Source organism: Perognathus longimembris, chromosome 15, assembly GCF_023159225.1.
Source record: "Perognathus longimembris pacificus isolate PPM17 chromosome 15, ASM2315922v1, whole genome shotgun sequence".
Taxonomy (NCBI): Eukaryota; Metazoa; Chordata; class Mammalia; order Rodentia; family Heteromyidae; genus Perognathus; species Perognathus longimembris.
The window spans coordinates 20,905,398-20,927,382 of NC_063175.1; the positions used below are offsets into that span (position 1 = coordinate 20,905,398).

Genomic DNA, 21,985 nt, shown 5'->3' on the forward strand with positions numbered 1-21,985 from the left:
CAAATGCCTAAGAGAAGGCATGTTTGGCAAGCTCGTGAACTAGTACTAAAGTCAGTGTGACTGGAGAGCAGGTAAGAGAGAGACAAAGGCAGGTCTAGAAGATGGATGCTGGAGATATGAAACTCTGGAGTTAACAGAATATGGACAACATATGAGGTATTCAACTACCTGAGGTCATCTAAGGCAGCATTGCTCAGGCTTTGATATGCATATGAATCTCCTAGGGTATAAAACTTCAGGTTCATAGTCCCTTAGATACAGTAAGCTCTCAGTTGAAATCTGTATTACTGATGCAGAGATAACAATGTGAGTACAAAGAATCTGGAAAGCACAGAGAGAAAAGGTTTGGTGACTACACCCTGAGCCCAAGAACAGTACTGAGAAAGGACCACTTTTAGGCAGAGAACAATGATGGCCTAGTTAAAAGCAGCTACAGTTCCATGGTAGGAGCAGGTGTATAAATAAAGATGTTCAAGAAGAATGACAAGGGGCTGGGGATATAGCCTAGTGACAAGAGTGCCTGCCTCGGATACACGAGGCCCTAGGTTCGATTCCCCAGCACCACATATACAGAAAACGGCCAGAAGCGGCGCTGTGGCTCAAGTGGCAGAGTGCTAGCCTTGAGCGGGAAGAAGCCAGGGACAGTGCTCGGGCCCTGAGTCCAAGGCCCAGGACTGGCCAAAAAAAAAAAAAAAAAAAAAGAAGAAGAATGACAGGACAGGAAAGTAGAATGGAATCAAGAAGTTTTTGTTGTTTCAAGATACGATGAGGATGCAGAATAATGGATTACCAAGGAGAAATGGGTATGATCTTTATGTAAATGACAGGGCCTGAGATCTCAGAAGCAAATAGAAGAGTTAGCAGTTCCAACTAGGGACATAACTTTCTTCATAGTAAGATGCTAGTGTGTTGATGGCTTTGGTAGTAGAAATGAAGAATTTCTCAATGATATGAACAATATTTTAATATAGAGTAGAATGAAGGTACTTTAGGAGAGTGAAAGCATGAGATGAGCATGTAGAGATAACATTAGAAATGTGTAAAAGGATTACTGGGAAAAACAGCAGGGAAGAAGTGAACAGCTACAGATTTAATGCAAAAAGACCATCAACATGAACTTTCACTTGTTACTTGGGGACTGAAATGGGGAAATGGGAAACAAATGGTTTGGACTTTGATCAGCCAAGTACAACCAAGGAATAGCAGGAATATGACCCATAAAATATTCCATGCACTCTAAGCCTGGTTAGGAAGGAAGAGAGAACACAGGGACAACAAACAAATGAACAAATATTTTGGTGTGATCAGAAAAATGTCAGATACAGGTTTCAGAGAGAAGCTGAGTCAAAAGAAAACAAGACAGTAGCTTGATTGTGGAATTTATGAAACTGACTGTGGAGAAGACAGTTACTGAGAAAGCAAACTTTTAGATTCAAGTGGGAGTAAATGGCAGTAGTGCACTGAGAACCATATATCACTGTCTCATATTTAAGTCTTTCTTAGAAACCCACTGGTTTCAGGGACTGGATCTTTCTTTTGGCTGGGTTAAGGGGCAGGAGTACTAGGGTTTGAACTCAGGGATTTATGCTTGCTAGACAAGAGCTCTACCACTAGAGCCATGCCTCAGTCCTTTTTGCTTTAGTTATCTTTCAAATAGTGCCTTGCACTTTTGCCCAGGGCCAGCCTGAGACTATAAACTTTCTACATTCGATACCCATAGAGCTGGGATTATAGGCACATACCACCACATCCAGTCTGGATCTTTCATATATTGGCATCTCTATGCCTAACAAATCAATTAGTATGTAAGAAGTATTTACTATGTTTGATTAACAAAATCCTCTCAAGACTTAGTATAGTACAAAACGTACATGGTTTTCTAATAAATACTAAAAACACTAATGGAGACACTAGTCAATTAAAAACACTTATTTTAAAAATCCAGAAAGTCAACCCAGAACTTAAATGATAAATACCATCCATCCATATGGACCTATAACATATATAGCATGAATAAGCCGCTGTATTTGTTTTAATGCTGTAATCCTAAAAATAGATTAGGAGCCTTTTCTACTTTCATATCTTCCAGAATGTTGTAACACAGACTGCAAATAGAGGATATTTAGTAATGGTAATAGTCTCCAATATAAAATCTGTTATACATGCAGTATCAGTCAAATAACCTGTTTTGTGCTATGGAATAGGAAAAAAATTTAAATTAGCAAAATGTCTCTGCCCTTAGCAATATAAAGTGTTATTTGGGGAAATAAAAATTATCAAATAAAGAGATAGAAGGGAATCAAGCAGTATGAATACAGAGGTGACTGGGATGATAATGCACTTTAGAGATCTTATTAAAATACTGATGATCTTCATCAAATCCTCTATCTTCTGTATGTAAAATTTTATACTGTGGATGTTATTAGTTTTATCAACTATTGTCTGTTGTATTTACTGAGTTAAGTTTTATTTGACATAGATCATTACTAATTCCATACTACTATTTTCCAAATACAATCAAAGTTATTACATTACCATCTTCTGTTTTCAAAGGTCTGACTTGAAAAGAAATGATTTAACAATGTCCTACTCTTTCAACTGTTGAAAAATGCTAAAACTTACTTCAGTCTCATTATATAACCATCTATTGGTTTTGTCAATCTACAGTATTGGGTTTTATGCATTATTCATGAACATCAACCAAAATAGCATTAAGAAAATGTAGCAAGAAAGCCTTTCTTGAGCAATTTTTCTCAAAATGTTTCTAAAAAAGAAAGCGAACACATTAAGAAAAACATTTTAACATAATACAGGGCAGGAATTTTCCATGAAATGGATATCTGACTAATACTAGTAGCAAAGAATAACAATGACATTTAACTGGTAATAAACACTTAAAAAATAATTTCCTAGAGTTGGGTGCCGGAAGCTCACACTTGTAATCCTAGCTACTTCTGAGACTGAGATCTGAGGGTTGAAGTTCTAAGCCAACTTGGGTGGGAAAGTCTGAGTCTTATCTCCAGTTAACTATCTAACAGCCAGGAATAGAGCTGTGGCTCAAGTGGAAAAGAACTAGCCGTGAACAAAAAATGCTCAAGGAATCATATACCTTTAGTTTTTTCACCCTTAGGTATTTTTTCCCCAGATCTCTCTGTGCAGGTCCCATAGATCAAACTTTATTTCAAGTTCCATGAGTACAAGTTTTATTTCTTTGACACTATCTGATCCTTTCTTCCTCCTCTACAACACGTTATCCTCTCCCCCATGGAAACCAAAGACAGATGCATGAGATCAGTAAGTACAACTAATAATCTTAGGCTCTATAGTGATTACCAATGTATCTTTAAATACAAATAACATTCATTTAACAACCTGTGCTCATCAAGCTTTTAGACGATGACGATTCTGTGCTAAGCACTTCAGAAATGCAAGTAGTTATGACTCTTCCCCATCCAAAAGAGACAAGGACAAAACAAACTTATAAAAGTCCAAAAGAGGACAAACAAACTTATAAAAGAAGTACATAAACTGAAGGAAGAAAGTAACAGATTAATTTTGCCTAGAAGAACAATAGAGAATACCAAAAGAGTCAATAATTGAAAAATTTGTAAGAATTTTGACGGATATAAAGGTAAATTAAAATAAAAAACTGCACTGGGTGCAGTGGCTCATGCCTGTAATCATAGTTACTCAGGATACTGAGACAACTGACACAAAAAAGTCCCCACAAGACTCTTATCTACAATTAAGCACTCAAGACTTAATGGAAGGAGGGCTATGGCTCAAAATGGTAGAGAACTAGCCTTGAGCAAAAGAGCTCAGGGACAGCACTCAGGCCCTGAGTTAAAGCCCTACAACAAAGTAAATAAATAAACAAATAAAACGGAGTAAATTGAAAAATATAAAATCATTTTCTTTTTCCATACAGTATTTCTACAACTTTGCTAACAGGGTGAAGTTTTCTCACAAAACTAGTTGGGTTTAATATCTCAGTAAATCTTTTGCTTCAATATGTACTTGTTTAACCCTTTATCCAGAAGTGTTCATCTTAGCTGTATATTTTACTTTATATAACCACTTCACCCACACCTATACTCAACAGACAAGACAAAAGGTGATATTCATTCAATTTATCTCCTTTTAAATAAGCTAACCTATGAAGTTCATCCAAATTCTGAGAAAAGAAGATGTCTGCTTTATGGAATTTTATGAAATCTTTATAGTCACTAAGTACACTAGAAAAATAATTTTCTCCAGGGAACCCTTGGGGATAGAAAAATTATTATACTACACTGCTGGATCTGCATCAAGGTTTGTCTGGCCCACCATTGCAGTAGATTTCCACTGATCCTGCTTATCTGCAAAAGCTTAAGAGGACATGATAAAGGGACACAGGAAATCACACAGACTTCCACAGGAAATCCCTAGATTCAATTTCCATCCAAGTTACCTTAAAGGAAGTGATATAACCTAGCAACTTTCTAAAAAAAATGTTAAACATTTAGTGAAAATAACTTTAAAATGCTTAAAAAATAATCTTTAAAAATGTCTTTCTCATCTGGATATAGAATAGGCTTAGTTTAAAATGTTATTATGATTTAGAAATTAAAATTAAACTTTAAACAAGACATAGGTTTGTAGACTGCTACTTGTTCTAATGTAGCCGTGTGTTTAACTATCCAATGCATGACTGCATTTGAGACCTAGATAAAAACACTACTGTGGCCAGGATGCAGTGAGTGGCAGGGGTGGGGGTGGGGATTAGGTGACAAGATAGGTGTAGAAAGGTGGGCAGGCAGGTGTGAAGAGACAAGCAGGATCTGGGTCATAGCAGAGCCTTGAGGGCAACCTGCTAAGGTGGTATGAATCAGTTTACTTAACCATTCACCAGAAGAGTACTTGAATATGTCCCTGAGTTCACACCTTAAAACAAAAATGTAACTGACTAGCAGAAAGTTGACTAGAGCTGGTTAACTGTGGCTCAAATTTACTGAATCAAAACTTTTCACACAATATTTAAAAAGAGTAAGCTAGAGTTCTAATAATGAAGGAAAATATTTGTAAGAGAAGTTGTTTAGTGAAAAATCTGGTATATAATGGTTACAATGGTACTTTGTGCGGGTTGAGGAGTATATAATACTGGTGCTTGAACTCAGGGCCTAAACTTCTCGCTAGCCTTTTCACTCATAGCTGAAACTCAAACTTGAGCTACACCGCCAGTTTAAAACTTACATTAAAAAGTATGTGTGTGTGTATGCTATAAAGGATGTGGATGTGAATATATCAGGCAATTAAAAACTTCCGAAAGGGACTGGAGATGTGGCTCAAGTGGTAGAGTACTAGCTAAGTAAGCAAGGCCAAGCAAATGTGTGGTCCTCAGTTCAAACCCCAGTAGAACTCCAGTAGAACAATTCAACCCCCCACCCCACCACAAAAAAATAAAAATAAACCCTCAAAAGTCAGCCAGGCACAGACTTATAATTTCAGCACTTGAAAGGCAAAGGCAAGAAGTTCATGAGTTCGGGGAATGAGGGAGGAAGTAACAAACAGTACAAGAAATGTATCCAATGCTTAATGTATGAAACTGTAACCTCTCTGTACATCAGTTTGACAATAAAAAATTTTTTTAAAAAGACTAGTTAGGGGGAGGAGGTAACAAGTTGGATAAGAAATGTACTCACTGCCTTACATATGAAACTGTAATTCCTCTGTATATCACTTTGACAATAAAGAAATGAAAAAAGGGGCTAGAAATATGGCTTAGTGCTTAAGTGCTTGCCTCCCATACATGAAGCCCTGGGTTCGATTCCTCAGTACCACATATATAGAAAAATCCAAAAGTGGTGCTCTGGCTCAAGTGGTAGAGTGCTAGCCTTGAGCAAAAGAAGCTCAGGGACAGAGCTCGGGCCCTGAGTTCAAGTCCTAGGACTGGCAAAAAGACAAAAAATGAAAAAAAAATATTTAGGCTTGGGAATGTGGCTTAGTGGTAGAGTGCTTGACTAGCATGCACGAAGACCTGGGTTCGATTCCTCAGCACCACATAAACAGGAAAAAAAAAAAAAAAGACCAGTTAGGGCTATACAGTGAGACTGTATCTCAAAAAAAAAAAAAAAAAGATAAGATTCCTTAGCAGTTTCACCTACCTCTCCCAGTTTTTAGTGCTGGATACTCCCAGGCACTATCCTAAGCACTATTTAAACATACTACCTCAATTGCATCTCATGCAACCTACTGCTAAAATGAATAATTATCCTATTTTTAAATATGCAGAAATTAAGGATCACAGAGGTCATGAGCCAGGTCACATGGCTCTGTGTGTTAGGCTCTGAAGTCCATGTTCTTTAGCACACATTTCTCAGACAAAATTATATACTTCCTTTTCTCTGATTCAGTTACACCCTGATTTCTCTTCTACTTAGGCACTAAACATATTGAGCTGTAAGCAAGTATTATTCATCAATGTCCTTCACTCTAAGATCCTTTGCAGGCAGAAACTATGCACCTCTCTTTCTTTAGAACATATACTAGCACCTGGCACCACAAGTTAGTTAATAAATGGTTACTGAATGAAGAAATAAATCAAATGTGTGCAATTTTTTGAGAATATCTGCTGAGACCAAAAACTTCATTTTTTGAAGTTTGGTTAATTAAAGAGTAAAAAGAATATTTCTCTTGCTTATTTTTGAAAAGAAGAATGTACTTTAACATAGAGCTGCATGGGCAATTCAAACAAATCTGTGAAGTACAGTACCCATCCAGAAATCACACTTCCTGAAAACCGTTCAAAAGCAGAGTCCAGACAGGCTGTTGATCTCACTGCCTGTAGGTTAAAGCTCAGATTCTGAACAATTTCAAGACAAGCAGGGCTGCTTCAAAAGAGCAATGTGAAAACAACCAGAAGCTTCAGACAGGTCTGTAAAATGGCAGGTCCTGTATTTATGACTAAGTGGCAAAACTGACAGAAAACTCATAGAAAAAATTAAGAATCCTTCCGGCTGGTGTGCACTCCTTACAATAGCAGACTTTTGCAAATGGAGTTTTAGTCTATATTTTAAAAATTGTATGTACCAAATAAAAGTATGTGGAAAAGTGAATGACAAAAAAATGTGTGCAATTTTACAAGTATTCTAATTCTAGCACAGCTTACATACTCAAAATAGACAGACTGAGTGAAGAATTTTCATCCCAAACCTCCAAACTCCAGCCTTGACAGATACAGACACACAGACGCACAGACACACACACAGACACACACACACTTGGGAAAATCTACTCTTTAAAACATTCAGATGGTACATTCTACATTCTCAATACAGAGAGAAGGTTTCTAGAGTTACCTGACAGTGCATCATAGAACTCGTCTTCACTCAGGATGCTGGGAGGTGGGGATCCTTCAACCAGAGATTGCTCTAATTCATGATGCTCAGTGGCTAGAGTTTCCAGTGCTTCTGACAAAATTTTGTTTTTTTCTTGTTCCTGTTCCAATTTTAAATTCCTCACCTAAAAGAAAAGGCATATTCCAAAGTTCAGAATGACAGGAGATACAGACTTAAGAGGATGTAAAAGTTACTAGCTTTTGATCTAATTGTACTGCAGCACCAGAAATGAAAACAGTAGTGTTATATACACATGGATGAATGAGCAAAATTACCAAGCTAATTTTGTTCTTCCCACAGGGTCTTTTCTCATAACAGCTTAGCTATAATGAAAACAGACTAAAAACTACCAAACTCAGTTCAAACGATTAGGATCTTGGCATAAGAAATGGTTAGTCAATACAGAAATTATACTTTTTTTAAATTTAGAGAATATTTCTCTCCCAACACTAATCGTGAAACCAAAGAACCACCTTAAATAAGCTGCTTAACAAAATTAAAACTATCCTAAGTATAAAATGTATACCAGATAAAAGCTTAAGATATAACCTCCTAGTTTACTACTTTCAAAGCAATTGGTATATATAAAAGGGAATGAATTCCCTAAAAATAACTAGACATTTTATAGTTCTCAAAGTAGCAGGCTTCAGTAACATATTTAATCTTAAATTTAGTACATGCCAACAAATGTTATAGATAAGCTAAAGCCTTATTTGATTTTTTTCACCCTTCAAAGACACCAGCTATTTCAAGCATATGATTCTTCAAGAGTTTCTGAACTTTTACAGCTAACTAAAACCCTTTAAATTCAAGTTACCTTGTCCTTATAAGATACACTGAATTTGGTATGGACAGTTTCATCTATTTTTATATCAAGATTCCAGAAATCTCTAGCAGTCCTTTTATCTTGTTCGATTACTAGCCAAAGAGGCACTGTATACGGGGATCAGATAAACTGGGAAACCAGAGTGGCCACTGTGTATTCTCAGAAGTCTTTTCTCCATTAGTTTCTCTCTTATAGTTTCTACTACCATATAATTCTAATTTAGTAGTATGTACAGCTTAGTGGCCTTCAATTTTGTTTTCCCAATTTACCAGCTAAATCTGTTTCTCAACTATAACTCTAAAGCATGAAACAGATACATTAGAAAACAGAACCATTCTGGTGAGGCCTTACTTCTTTCATTATCTTCTTCCTTCCTTATAAACCCGAGGCCCCAAACCCAGGGTACTCTAACAAATTGAGAAGCACTATACATGTAACTCCTACTTCTCCACTGGGTCAAATCTTCCCACTCTAGATCCTGTCAGCTGCCATACTTTTTCATAATGGCTCCTTTGTGGTGAATCTACCCCTTTACTCCCTGACATTCCACTCTCATTTGTCTCTCAATGGCCTCCTAGGATAAAGCAACTCCCCCCATACACACACACTCGGGGCTTTTTTGTAGTCCCATAGCCACACATTAGGCACAGTGCTCTGAGATACAACTTCAAATACAGTTTTACTGAAAGGCTCCATGCATGGCACAACAGGGTTAATTAAATCTTTATTATCCTGGGAATACCTCCAGTCCTCAGGCACCTTAGTATTCATCATTATAATAATAAGATTATAATTATTGGAGTAGTGATACTATAATATCAATAAACGGTAAGCAATAACAAATAAGACATGGAAATAAAAAAACTAAACACATAATTGCAATACTTGCAAATATTCTTATAACAAAGGCATCTCCAAAAGTAATTAAAAACCTATCTTTTCTCCATCTGATGGGTTAAACTGTTCATTTGTCTATAAAGACAAATTAGACACAATGTCTAAAATGATCCTTTCTTTAAATGGAAAAAAACTTACCAGTATTCTATCTGTAGAGTCCAAAAACAACACTGCAGGAAGATTTAACTTCTTTCATCTCTGCCTACTCTCTCCTTTCAGATTTATCTTTTTAACTTTTCAAACATCAAAATGCAAATATGCTGTAGACATTCTATATTTAAATATAAATATCAAATGAAAGTAGGAAAATTTAGGGGATTCACAGGGTTGGGGAAAATGGGAGGAGATGATGAAAGGGGACCTCAAGATGCACTGTACTCAAACTGACATGTTGCATTGAAATCCCTCTGTACAATAACTTAAGGCATAAGTCAAGTGAACTGTATCTGACAAATGTACACATTTTAATGACTACATTTATATAACAAATTTCATCCAAGTGGCAAATAAACCATCAAGGCTCTCAAATACCCAGTCTCCTAATTCATAACAAATCTCTCCTTTACCCATTTAGAAATCACCTTACCAATTAAAATCACTCTGCCACATTTACATCTGTTCTCACTTGTTATAGAGAGTGAGCAGGGTGTGAAGCAATGTGGGAAGTAAGGGAGGAAGAGCTCTAGCCTTCTATTTCTAACCTTTTTAGTCTTTCTGTAGATCTTAGGGTACTTTTATTAGTTTCAACTCTATGAATATTTACTGCACTGAAAAAGCTTTACTATAAAAGCTACCCACAAAATGGCAGTCTCTCCCATTATATAAGTGATATACCTAAGAAAGCAATATATAGCCCAGAAATGAGCTATATATTAGTAATGAGCTCTCTCCTTGCTTTACAGAAGCCTCTAAGAGAACACTTAACTGCTCATTACTATTGTCTAGTCAGTTAGAGGGAATGCTAGAAAAATGTCATTTCAAATCCACTCTAAGCACAATATTTCAGAAATACTTAAGGGAAATATTGCACTTAAAACCTAGTATGAGCCAGGGACTCATTACTTCCATTGCCAGTACTCATCTCTTTTTCTAGCTGTTATAGACACATCTTAAAGGGTCCTTTTTGTTTTACTTTTGATTTCTTCTAGTATCTCTGCTTTAGCAAGAGCATAAGGAAGTTTATCTTCCTTGAAAGAGTTGTGAATGATAGCATAGAAGAAAGGCATTAGAGTTAATGACTGATAACCCTGAATTTAATGTGACACCAAGGGCGAGCCACGGACACCCAACTGGATATTTTTCCTATTTAAAAAACAAGAAATGATATTGTAACAGAAAACTCTTCTTCCCATACAATATCTCTTTAATTCTAGATGGAATGTTTGCTTCATTTACATTTTGTATCAACATATTCATATTGATTATAGTACCTTTTAAATTCTCAAAAGCAATAATTATTCTACCTATTGTTAATGGAATAGAAAACTTTCTTTACAGCACTAGATCTCAGCGGGTTTATAATTATATCAACACATTCTAGACTAAAGCTCTCAATTCTCTACAGCATTTTAAAGATTAATTTAAGCTTTTCTGGTAGACCGGCCTCCTCAAACCACCTTGATTTCATTTCATTTTCATGCTAGAAGGTGAAATTCACAGTAAATGTTTGCAAACGTAATGGGTATCAGGAAAAGAATCCAGAGTTTTAAAAATAGTCTTACACCTAGTCCTCGTAGACAAATTTCATCTGCTCTGTCATTCTGGAAAGTGCTGTATTACTTACCTATGCTTTCTTTCATAGGTAAATCCCTTACCGTTAAATGGGGCAGTGTAATAAATTATTTGGCAAAGATAGAATAATAAGTAGGGAAGGACTTGGTGTTTGGTATTCAGAGAACATGGTATACAATTACCAAATATAAGACAAGTGAAATTTTGACCATTTCTGTCTGCTCTTTCAACTGGCCACACTGTGGTTTGTTAAACAACACCAGACTTACACATTTCTTCTTTGTTCTTACTTGGGTAGCTACAATAACAAAGATCTATTGGAAACTGTAATACTAGATCTCCAATTAAAACCCTGCCTAATTTTCTCTGTGAAGGAACATACCTATCTGTGTATTTTCATTCTCAAACTTTTCTCATACAGGTAGCTGATAAAAACCATGAATCTGATCAATTACAGCTAATAAGAGCTCTTTTGCTCACAAGCCTGACTACCACCCTTCTATAGCTTGAAAGTGTACCCAGATGTCTTAATCTCCAATGTATGACAATGGTATTTAGAAGTGGTACTTTGGAGAATTAAGATCAGATGAAATCATGTGAGTGGGGTCTACATGATGACATTTGTAGCTATGTATGAAGAGGGAGATGTATACCAGCTAGCAATTTTGCTCTATTTTCTTCTACCATGCTATGCTCTAGCAGGAAGGTCTTCAGCAGATACTAAGCAGATGGCAATGTCATGTAATTAAGACTTTCCATCCAGGTGCCAGTGGCTCGTGCCTATAATTCTAACTACTCAGCAAGCTGAGATCTGAGAATTTCGGTTCAAAGCCAGCCCAGGCAGGAAAGTCCCTGAGACTTGTATCTACAATTAACCATCAGAAAACTGAAAGTGGTGCTGTATTTCAAGTGGTAGAGTGCTAGCCTTGATCTGAAGAGCTTAGGGACAGCGCCCAGGCCCAGAGTTCAAGCACCATGACAGACTAAATAAATAAATAAATACTGCACTAGCTCTTTTGGTGTCCTTTCCTACAACCTGAAAAAGATGAGCTGATCCTTTCTCTGCCCTCACTTGCCTTGCACATGACAAAGGCAGAGAGAAGTGGCGCTGTGGCTCAAGTAGAGTGCTAGCCTTGAGTTGACGAGCTTAGGGACAGTGCTCAGGTCGAGTTCAAGCCCCGTGACTGACAACAACAACAAAAAAAATTCTAGCCTCCAGAATCATAGGAATACATAAATCTTTATTCTTTATAAATTACCCAGTCTATGGTATTGAGTTATGGTAACAGAAAAATAGCCTAAGAAAGAGATGCCTGCATAAAATGCAAATAGTCACCATGCTTCTAAATACACACCCAATCACATGCTCACTTCTAGGAGCCAAGGCTATTATACTTTGATCCTATGCCAAATGAAGGATGAAGTGTTAAGACATCCTCATAATAGTATAATACACAATTTGTTTTGCATTTTATGAAGCACAACTGTCACATTAAATTCAGGGTTGTCAGTCATTAACTCTAATGCCTTTCTTCTATGCTATCATTCACAACTCTTTCAAGGAAGATAAACTTCCTTATGCTCTTGCTGAAGCAGAGATACTAGAAGAAAGCAAAAGTAAAACAAAAAAGACCCTTTAAGATGTGTCTATAGCAGCTAGAAAAAGAGATGAGTACTGGCAATGGAAGTATTGAGAAGTAATCAGATTCTTGAAGATCTTGATGGATGATCTTATAAATTGCTGACAGACTATGTGATGTACAAGTAAGGAAGGACAGTGATGACTCCATGGTTTGAGGATGGGCAACAAGGACAAAGTTGCACTTAGCTAACATGAGAAAGACAGTAGAAGGCTAAGGACAGTGGGTCAGTAAATGTAAGATACTACTACACACTCAAGTAATGAAGTAAATGCATATTTGCATGAGCAATTAGATATCAAATCAGGCGTACAAGGAAGAAGAGATTATATGTTATATAGCTTACCCTGTAAGCCATAAGACTAGATAGACTAAGATGAATGTGAGATAGAAATGAGAAGAAACCCAAAGATAAAGCCCAGTGGTAAAGGTGAAAATACTAGCAAAAGAAACAACACAATGACAAAGGAAAGGGGGTATGAGACAGGGTGGAGAACAGCAGTAAGGGAAAACTAGGAGTAGAAGCCTAGAAAGGTTATGTCAAGGAGGAAAAACTGATAAAACTTAATGTCAAAGTCTCATGGAAGATCAAATAATATGAAAATAAGCACTGGGCTTTTAAGGATTGATAATGAATTTGAAAAGGGTAGTTTCCTGATGAGTCAACAGAGAGAGCAACTATGGCTACCCTAAGTTCCTGCTAAAAAGGCAAGTAAAGAACTGGGCTGCTGCCTTTAATAGCTCAACAAGGTTTTTCTATTGAAGAATACAGGCCTACTTTTCAACTGATGGAGAAGGTTCATTAAAAAATTGGAAATAGAGATTGACTAGAAAACATTGTATCCGTGTGTGAATATTACAATGAATCCTCTCCTAATATAACTAAGGTATGCTAATAGGGTGAGGAGAAAGACTGACTGGTCAGTCACTGGAGGGGCTGGGAATGTGGCTTGGTGGTAGAGTGCTTGCCTAGAAGGCATGAAGCCCTGGGTTCAATTCCTCAGCATAACATAAAGAGAAAATCCTGAAGTGGTGCTGTGGCTCAAGTGATACAGTGCCAGCCTTGAGCAAAAGAAAAGCTCAGGAATAGTGCCGAGGCCCTGAGTTCAAGCCCAAGACTGGCAAAAAAAAAAAAAAATCACTGGAATGATGCTCTTGAATCTGCAAAAGGATGGAATCTAACCCCCAGGTATACTGTTGGATGGTCCTGACATATATTTGTACAGATTAAGATAGGTAGATATGTACAATTTCAAGTTGTCTTGTAATTGCTTTAGTTGTCTCAGTACAAATAAAAAATATAGAGAAAAGAAACAAGTCTCAACAGTCCTCCAACTAATTACTGGTCCCAGCAAATTATGTAGTAAGATGCCTCTTGACATTGATATACAACATAAAAGAAGTATGGTCTCAGAATAAAATTAAAATGGGACTCATGACCCTACAAAGCCTCATGTACACTAACTTGATCAACTTTTTGCTACAGATACTGTCATCTTCCTCAATTTGAGTCAAACCAAGAGAAAAGGAAACACCACTCTGAGTGACCTCCATACAGTCTCCCCCACTGAACTCAATGGGGCTTGTTAAACAGATGTTTCTGCTAGTAATCTGCTAATTTGATTACTTCCAAAGCGAATTCTCAGACATATAATACTGCACAATGTAATGTAGTAAATCATGGCTGATTATATAAAACATGTAAAATTGTAAATTATCTAGTCAATAAGGATTCTAAATTTTTAAGTTTTTTGAAATAATACTTGCTAATTGTCCAAATTGTATCATTAGTTCCTGGAATAGTGTCTGGAATGCAGTGCACACAGAGGTAAATATTGAGTATTTGTATTTTTAATGAATGCAAGATACACACTATCAGGAATGCCCAGAAACAGGAGGAAAGCAATACTATTTTCTTAGTAAAGCTCTTTAACCCATATAAGTATTTCCAAATCTACAAAGAAAATGTAATATAAATGCTGGCCCTTTAGCATAAATACTTCTACAATTATTATTATTCCTAACATCAATATGAGAGTTTATTTATAAAGACAACAAAAAAGGAACATGAGAAGGAGGAGAAGAGAAAGGGGAAGGAGAGGAATATATTTTATGAGCACTGTCTAAAAATGGCTCTACATACCCAAAACTATTTCTGTAGCTTCTATCACTAAGGTAGATGCACAGCATCTTACTGTTCAAAAAGAACTTTAACGTACTATTAGTTCATTAAATCCTTTTAACAACTCTGTGATGAATATATGTGTAAAAACAAAAGAACAAAATGTTTAAGAAATGGGTGTTGGTGACTCATGTCTGTAATTCCAGTTACTCAGGAGGCTGAGGTCTGAGGTTCAAGGTTTGAAGCCAGCCCAGGCAGAAAAGTCTGTGTGACTCTTATTTGCAATTAACAAGCAGAAAACAGTAAGTAGAGGTGGTCAAGTGGTAGAACATCATCCTTGAGTGAAAAAGCCAAATGAGGGCAAAAGGCCTGAATTCAAGCCCTGTTCTAGCAAAAAGAATTCAAGATAGTTGACCCAAATCACTAACATCTTTGATTACAAGTTTTCCAAGCCACGGTATTATCAATAATCAGTTATACAGTCCAGTAACAATGCTGAGGGAAAAACATGAGTGTTTTAAGAGCATGGGGTCTTTAATATGCTTAATGGTATCCTGATCTGCAATTAAATATTATTCTAGGTATTTCTGTAAAATAATTTTTAGATGAGATTAGTGTCTAAATTGTGAGTTTTCAGGAAAGTAAAGTACCCAGTCTACTCAGTATAGGTAGGCCTCATCCAATCAGTCAAAGGCCTTAGAACAACAAATTCTCCCAATTTTGGGACTTGAACTGCAGCTATTCTCCAGACTTCTCTGCAGATTTTGGACATGTATCTATCACCACATAACTCATTTCCTTAAAATATTCATCTCCCCCCCCCCTCTCTCTCTCTCTCAAACAGACAAACAAACAAAAGAAACCAGAGTCTTATATCAGCTCTTAGTGGACAGGAGTTCCCAGGCCAGGCAAATGAGATGGAGGGGACTAGAGTAAAGATTCACTAAAACCATTTAGAACTCCCATCTTGGATCACACTGCTCTAAAATGACAGGTTCTTTAGATATATTAGGAGCCTGTCTGAATCCATACCCCTAAGAGAAGTTTCTCCTTCCAAGGACTGGCAGATGTGCTATTGAAAACCTGGCTTAGAGAAGAGGTTCCAATAATGAAGAGTCTAATGCAATCAGCCATATATTTGGTTCATTGTTGTCTAAATCAAAAGGCTCAGTTCCAACATTATTGAATTAGGATTTCTAAGAATGAACAATGCCTGAGTATTGTGTCAGATTATTCATTTCTGTCGAGATATATATATCCTCCCCTTTTTTTCCTTGCTTAGAGTCTCTATTTATTGCAGGGCCATATCACCTAAGCCTATTACTTCTCAGATTCTGGCAACTACAGCTGGATGAATAAGTTCTAGCCAAGAAAAATGACTGGTGTGCAGAATTTACTACATCTACGCAAAGAACGACACAATTTTCCACTTGCCTTCCTCCTTTCTGATATCTAGAATTTAATACTTAGAACAACTCCAAACTCCTACAAGTGTCATTCCAGGTCCATAACTGCCCACTCTCCAGCCTTTTTTAAGGTGAAAGGAACACAAAATTTCCTAACTAATTTAAGCTAATATTCTTTGGGGATTATTTGTAACATGCTAACCCTAACACTGATACATGTAATGTTTATAAAGTACCACAGACTATTCTGATGTGACTCCTCCATAACTACTGACTTTGAAGAATCTGCTTAATTTTTTTAAAGGGTTCCATTACACAAGAAGAACCCTTCCAAACATTCTAGATCACAGTAAGGTACAAGTATAGTTGACAACGATTACATACTTCAACATAACTACTAGAGAGGATTTCAAATGTTCCAACACAAAGAGCTGATAAATACTTGGGGCAATGAATACTACAAGCAACCTCATTTGATCACTGCATATCACATATATACATATGTATTCACACACATATATATATATATATGTGTGTATATGGAGCTACCATACTGTAACCTATAAATATGTACAATTATTGTGAACCAAGTATGTACAATTATTGTGAGCCAAGTACAAAAAATACACCAAAAGCACAGCAACAAAAATTTAAAACTTTGGTGCCTCAAAGAACATTACCAACAAACTAAAAAGATAATATATGTGAATACATGTGTGAATCGTGTATCTGATAAGAATTCTATATATAGAATACACAATTACATAAAGAACTCCTACAACTTGAGCATAACCACTCAATTAAAGATGAACAAAAGCTTCAAAGAGACTTTTCTCCAAATAAGATAAACAAGTAGCCAGCACATGAGAAGTTATTCAATATCTTTAGTATTCAGATGAATGAAAATCCTAATTACAATGAGGTTCAATTCCTAAAAAGGTAAAGTAATAATTGTTTACAATTATTATGAAATTGGAAACTTTGTCTCTGATTTACCAGAATGTAAAATGTTTTACCCATCATAGAAAACAATTTAGTAGGTTTTTAGAACGTTAAACATAGAATTCGCTTACGATCCCAAAAAGCCACTGCGATACATCCAAAATAATTGAAGCAAATGTTCGTACTTGTAAAAGAACACTTATAGCAGCATTGTTCACAATAGCCAAAAGGTAGAATGTGTGTGAGTACATAAAAACAAAACATGCTGTGTGTGTGTGTGTACACATACTTATCCCAGAACACTACTCAGCCATAAACGTGCTGTGTGTGTGTTTGTGTGTGTTACACGTACTTATCCCAGACTACTCAGCCATAAAAGGAACAAAATACTGATACACATTATAATGCACATGAACTTCAAAAACACAATACATAAGAAGACGTAAGACATAAGAAGATCTTACCAGCAGGTCCAGGGTACTAATTTTTATATTCTTTATACTTTGTACAAAATAGTTTTCTGTATATTCAAATGTCTTCTATGTAATTCTCTCATAATTTCATATTTAGCAAAATATTTTAAAATGTCTACTTCAAGGATTGATATTTGCATCATCAAATTTTTGCCTCAACTTCTCAATGCAGTAAATTGAAGTGATGTTGATAAGGTCCTCTAGTAATGAAGAGTGCATGGCTTTCTCAGATGTCTGGTATAGGAGCTCAATCTGAGAATTTGTTAAGCATACTCCTGTCTTCCAACAATTGCAAAGCTATGGCTAAAAATAGTTTGCTATTATATAACCACAGATTTGTGCGTTTTATATATCATTGACATTAAAAATCTCTTTAGAAATATGCCACAATGGAAGAAAAATCATTTTTAAAGGCACAGACACTTAATCATAATCTAAATAAATCCTGTTTTCAGAAGTTATTCAGGCTCCAGCTCCAATTACAGTTACAATTCTACTAAAAAAAAAAATAAAACCAAAAAAATAAACTAGAAAAATTTATAACAAGTACCTCCATAGCAACTGTCTTTAATTTTTTAATGAATTTACTATAATAATGTATAGCATCCATTTGAGTGTGGAGTTCAGTGTAGTTTTACATGTTCTCCATGAACTGGCATCACCACCCACACACAGCACATTCCTATGATCCTGCCCAGCTTTCCTACACTCATGTGCTCAGTCACAGTACTCTCCTCCTTCCCTCCAGCCCAGGCAACCACAACCTTTGATTATGTTTAGCTTACTTTTGCGCTAATTGTGCCTGACTTCTTTCACTCGGTGGAAGATATTTTTTCAGATTATCCATGTTGTTGCAAGAATATGAACTAGAAGGACTATTTCACAGTATTGCTATACCATGTCTCCCCAATTTGTTTTTCAATACCTTCATCTCTAACTCAGAAAAAAAGGTCTTTCCACATGGTGACTACTGTTTAGTACTCAAAGACTAGCTTTCCTTACATAAAATATTTATTTTTTATTCTGTTCAAGAAATGTATTTTCGAGTTTCTCAAACTAAGAGAAAAATAATTAAAATTATGTTGCAGTCACAACTCAATACATAAAACTCCTTCTGAAGGAACATTACAATCAGTGGTTATATCAAGTTTTGCCAGTAATGATACATATAGATAGTATTTAATGCTACACTGGGGACACTAAGCAATTAACTTTGGACTCTGGCCACTCCAAGACCATTTAGCTTAGGCCTCCTACTTAGAAAATTCTGTTCCGACAAGTTGAAAGTGTAATCTTGTTTTAATGACTGATATTTTTATAAAACAAATTTTGTGAGCAAATAAAATGTTTGTGAAAGAAAATATTAACCAACCAAAATGATTAGAAAATACCCAAAGTTCTAAACAATGAACATGGCTTTTTATTTTCCCATCTTCAGGTAGACTTAATTTTTTGCTATCATTTCAAAAGAAAAGCAAGTTGACCAATAACTAAACTGGTACTCAAGTGTCCATACCAATCAAAGTATTATTATGCAACTTATAAACCAGAAAGCGACTCATTGCATTGTGCTCTACACCTAACAAAACCCACACTATGCCAGATATTCCAGATGCCAAGAAATCCCTAATAAATAAAACATTTGATCATTCCTGCACTCAGTACGTTATATCCACCATGTGGAAAGAAAGAAGGTATATCTGTAGGATATTTAGTGTTCTAGATGGTGGAAAACAATAAAGATAAAAACAAATCGACTAAGGGGAAAAGGAGTCCTGGGAGGCAGGGATGTTACTGAGGAGTCCCAGAGGAGGCACTGAGAATACAGCACTAGAACAAAGGCTGCTAAAGGGGAGAGAACCAGGCAGGCAGAGGAACAGCAAAAGGTCTGAAGTAGGAAGGGGGTCACAAGATTTTGTGGAATAGGGAGAAACTGTTCACAGGGCACACAAGCCCGACGAATGACAAAAGTAGAAGATATAATTATAATTCAGTCTGAAATCTAGGAAAATTCTAATAATATTCCTGTTCATAATTTTTCAGTTAACTGAAAAAGGGTAGCTCCCACCACACTTCCAGCAAGGAAAATGGCAAATCATTTGTAAAATTGTAACAAGATCACTATTCTGCAGAGCAATTATGGGTCAATATGAGGAGGAACAGTCTGGCAATCTAGGCGTTAATATTTGCATAGAAAATGTAGAGATTCTACTTACAAAATTACTCCCTATACTTCACACTCTTTAGTATGGCTATTATCAAAAATAAAAACAAATACAAATAGAATAAGAAATACAAATATAATAAAGTTGGTAGGGATGTAGTAAAGTAGTTACAACTCTGTGCATCAATGATAGGAATAAAAATAGTGAAGCTGCTATAGAAAATATGATGTTTTCTCAAAAAATTAAAAAGTGGGACACAGGGCTGGGGATATAGCCTAGTGGCAAGAGTGCCTGCCTCGGATACACGAGGCCCTAGGTTCGATTCCCCAGCACCACATATACAGAAAACGGCCAGAAGCGGCGCTGTGGCTCAAGTGGCAGAGTGCTAGCCTTGAGCGGGAAGAAGCCAGGGACAGTGCTCAGGCCCTGAGTACAAGGCCCAGGACTGGCCAAAAAAAAAAAAAAAAAAAAAAGTGGGACACAAACCAGCAATACCATTTCTGAGCATATTCTAAAGAAAAATGTAAAATGAGATTAAAAGATGTGTTTGTACATCCACATTCCCAAGTTTTCTTTGTAACAGTTACAGGACAAAGCAATCCGTGTCCATGGACAGATGGATAAACAAAGAACAGTATCCCATTATAGAATTATTATTCTTAAATAGGAGGAAATTCTGACATATTGTATGACAGAAAAAAACAAATATAAGATGATTCCACTTACATGAGGTACAGAAAGTAGCCAATTTTACATTGAGGGAAGAATGATGGTTTGGGGGTGCTTGGGAAAGGGTAGAGGATAGAAAGTTATGGTTCATTATGTACATCAATTTACTTTTACAAGTTGAAAAGGTTTCCAGGGAGAGATGGTGAGTATATATACTGCAAACATATTTGGTGGCACTGAACTGTGCAGTTAAAATGGATAAAATTGGGCCTAGCATGTGTGAAGTTCTTCTGGTTTGATCCCAGCACAATCAATCAATCAACAAAGACATGTAAAACTTAAAATGTAAATTTAAATATTTTAAAATGTATTTCTCTAAACGCTAAAATACAACATAATTAGACTCCTCCTATGTATTTTAACATGGGTTCTTGAATTTATTGATAATAAATTAATGTCAAAATGAATGCATTTTAGGTGCCAATGATTCATACCTATAATACTAGGTATTTGGGATGCTAAGACCTGATGATCAAGGACAATCTGGGCAGCCAAGTATGTGAGACACTTTTCTCTAACCAGCAAAAAGTGAGAACTGGAGGCATCACTCAAGTGATAGAGCACCAACCATGAGTAAGAAAAAAACAAAAGCTAAGTTAGAGCAGAGTCCTGGAGTTCAAATCCCCAGACTAGCATGTGTGACACACACAAAATACATATTTTTGTTGTTACTAATAGCTATACAAAGGGGTTACAATTCCATAATTCAGATTATAAGTACAATTCTTCTTGGTCAGTGTCACCACTTCCTTTGTTCTCCTCCACTTTCCCTTTCCTGTCCCTACTCTCGTTACACAGTTCAGTTTTTTACAAAATATACACCAAATATAGTGACTACATATGCACACCCCATTTCCTTCCATTCCTGTTTCCCAGAAAGCATATATTCTTGACAAAAAAATGGAACCATAGTATAAAGTAAAAATGAATGTCTAACAGCTTATACTTAGTAATGCTTAATACTGCTTGCAGAAAAGTCCAAAAATATACTCACCATACATAAATGTACTCTGGGGCACAGTAACTAATTCATGAGAGAATGGTGTAATTAGAATCCAGTGACTGCCAATCTGTGAGGTTATGAAAATAGTCAAGAATTTGGGGTAGGGCCGCTAAGTGATAGGGCCTATGGAGATATTTTGGACATGCCTCAAATATGGCTCTAAATTCTCTTAAGGCCAAAATGAAAAGAGAAATATAATCAATTATGCCTTTTTAATTGTCCACAAGGAAAAAAAATGCAAAACACAGTTCTTTGGGGAAAACAAAATCCCTCTTTGCTCTTAGCTCTAATTTTCTCATCCAGGGTAATATATGTAGGGCAATATCATAGAGCAAAAGAAAAAAATCATATCATTCAAACCAACTTTTTAAGTGCCTTAGTAGAAATCAAGGGTATAACTCCAACTTGCAACTCAGCTGCAGCCATTTCTGGAAAATCCAGTCTAGTCTATAAGCATCAATAGCAGAGTGTTTTCTTGGGAAAACATTTTAAATAGGTAGAAAAATGGATATATTCTATTTTCTTTCAGAATGAAACTTTAACCGACCAACTCCCTCCTCTTCCCCCAATGGATGGAAATTTCCTCTGGAGAATTTGGAAGCTAAGTATTCTATGCAAAATTTGTTGAGATGTCAGTATTCTAAGCCATCTGTTTATCTTATTTCTAAACTTGTT

At 36.1% G+C, this 21,985-nt stretch overlaps 1 protein-coding gene across 6 annotated transcripts in view; it reads right to left on the reverse strand.

The window, feature by feature from the left end:
* Osbpl1a (oxysterol binding protein like 1A) overlaps positions 1–21,985 on the reverse strand; it is a 206,796-nt gene that overhangs the window by 64,496 nt on the left and 120,315 nt on the right. For all 6 annotated transcript variants that reach the window (XR_007213389.1, XM_048363309.1, XM_048363310.1 and 3 more), the window contains one exon: positions 7,338–7,500. Coding sequence is in view for 4 of the 6 variants with exons in the window: in XM_048363309.1 (XP_048219266.1) it covers positions 7,338–7,500 (163 nt within the window). In the remaining 2 variants the exon portion in view is untranslated. The remainder of the gene's footprint in view (positions 1–7,337; positions 7,501–21,985) is intronic.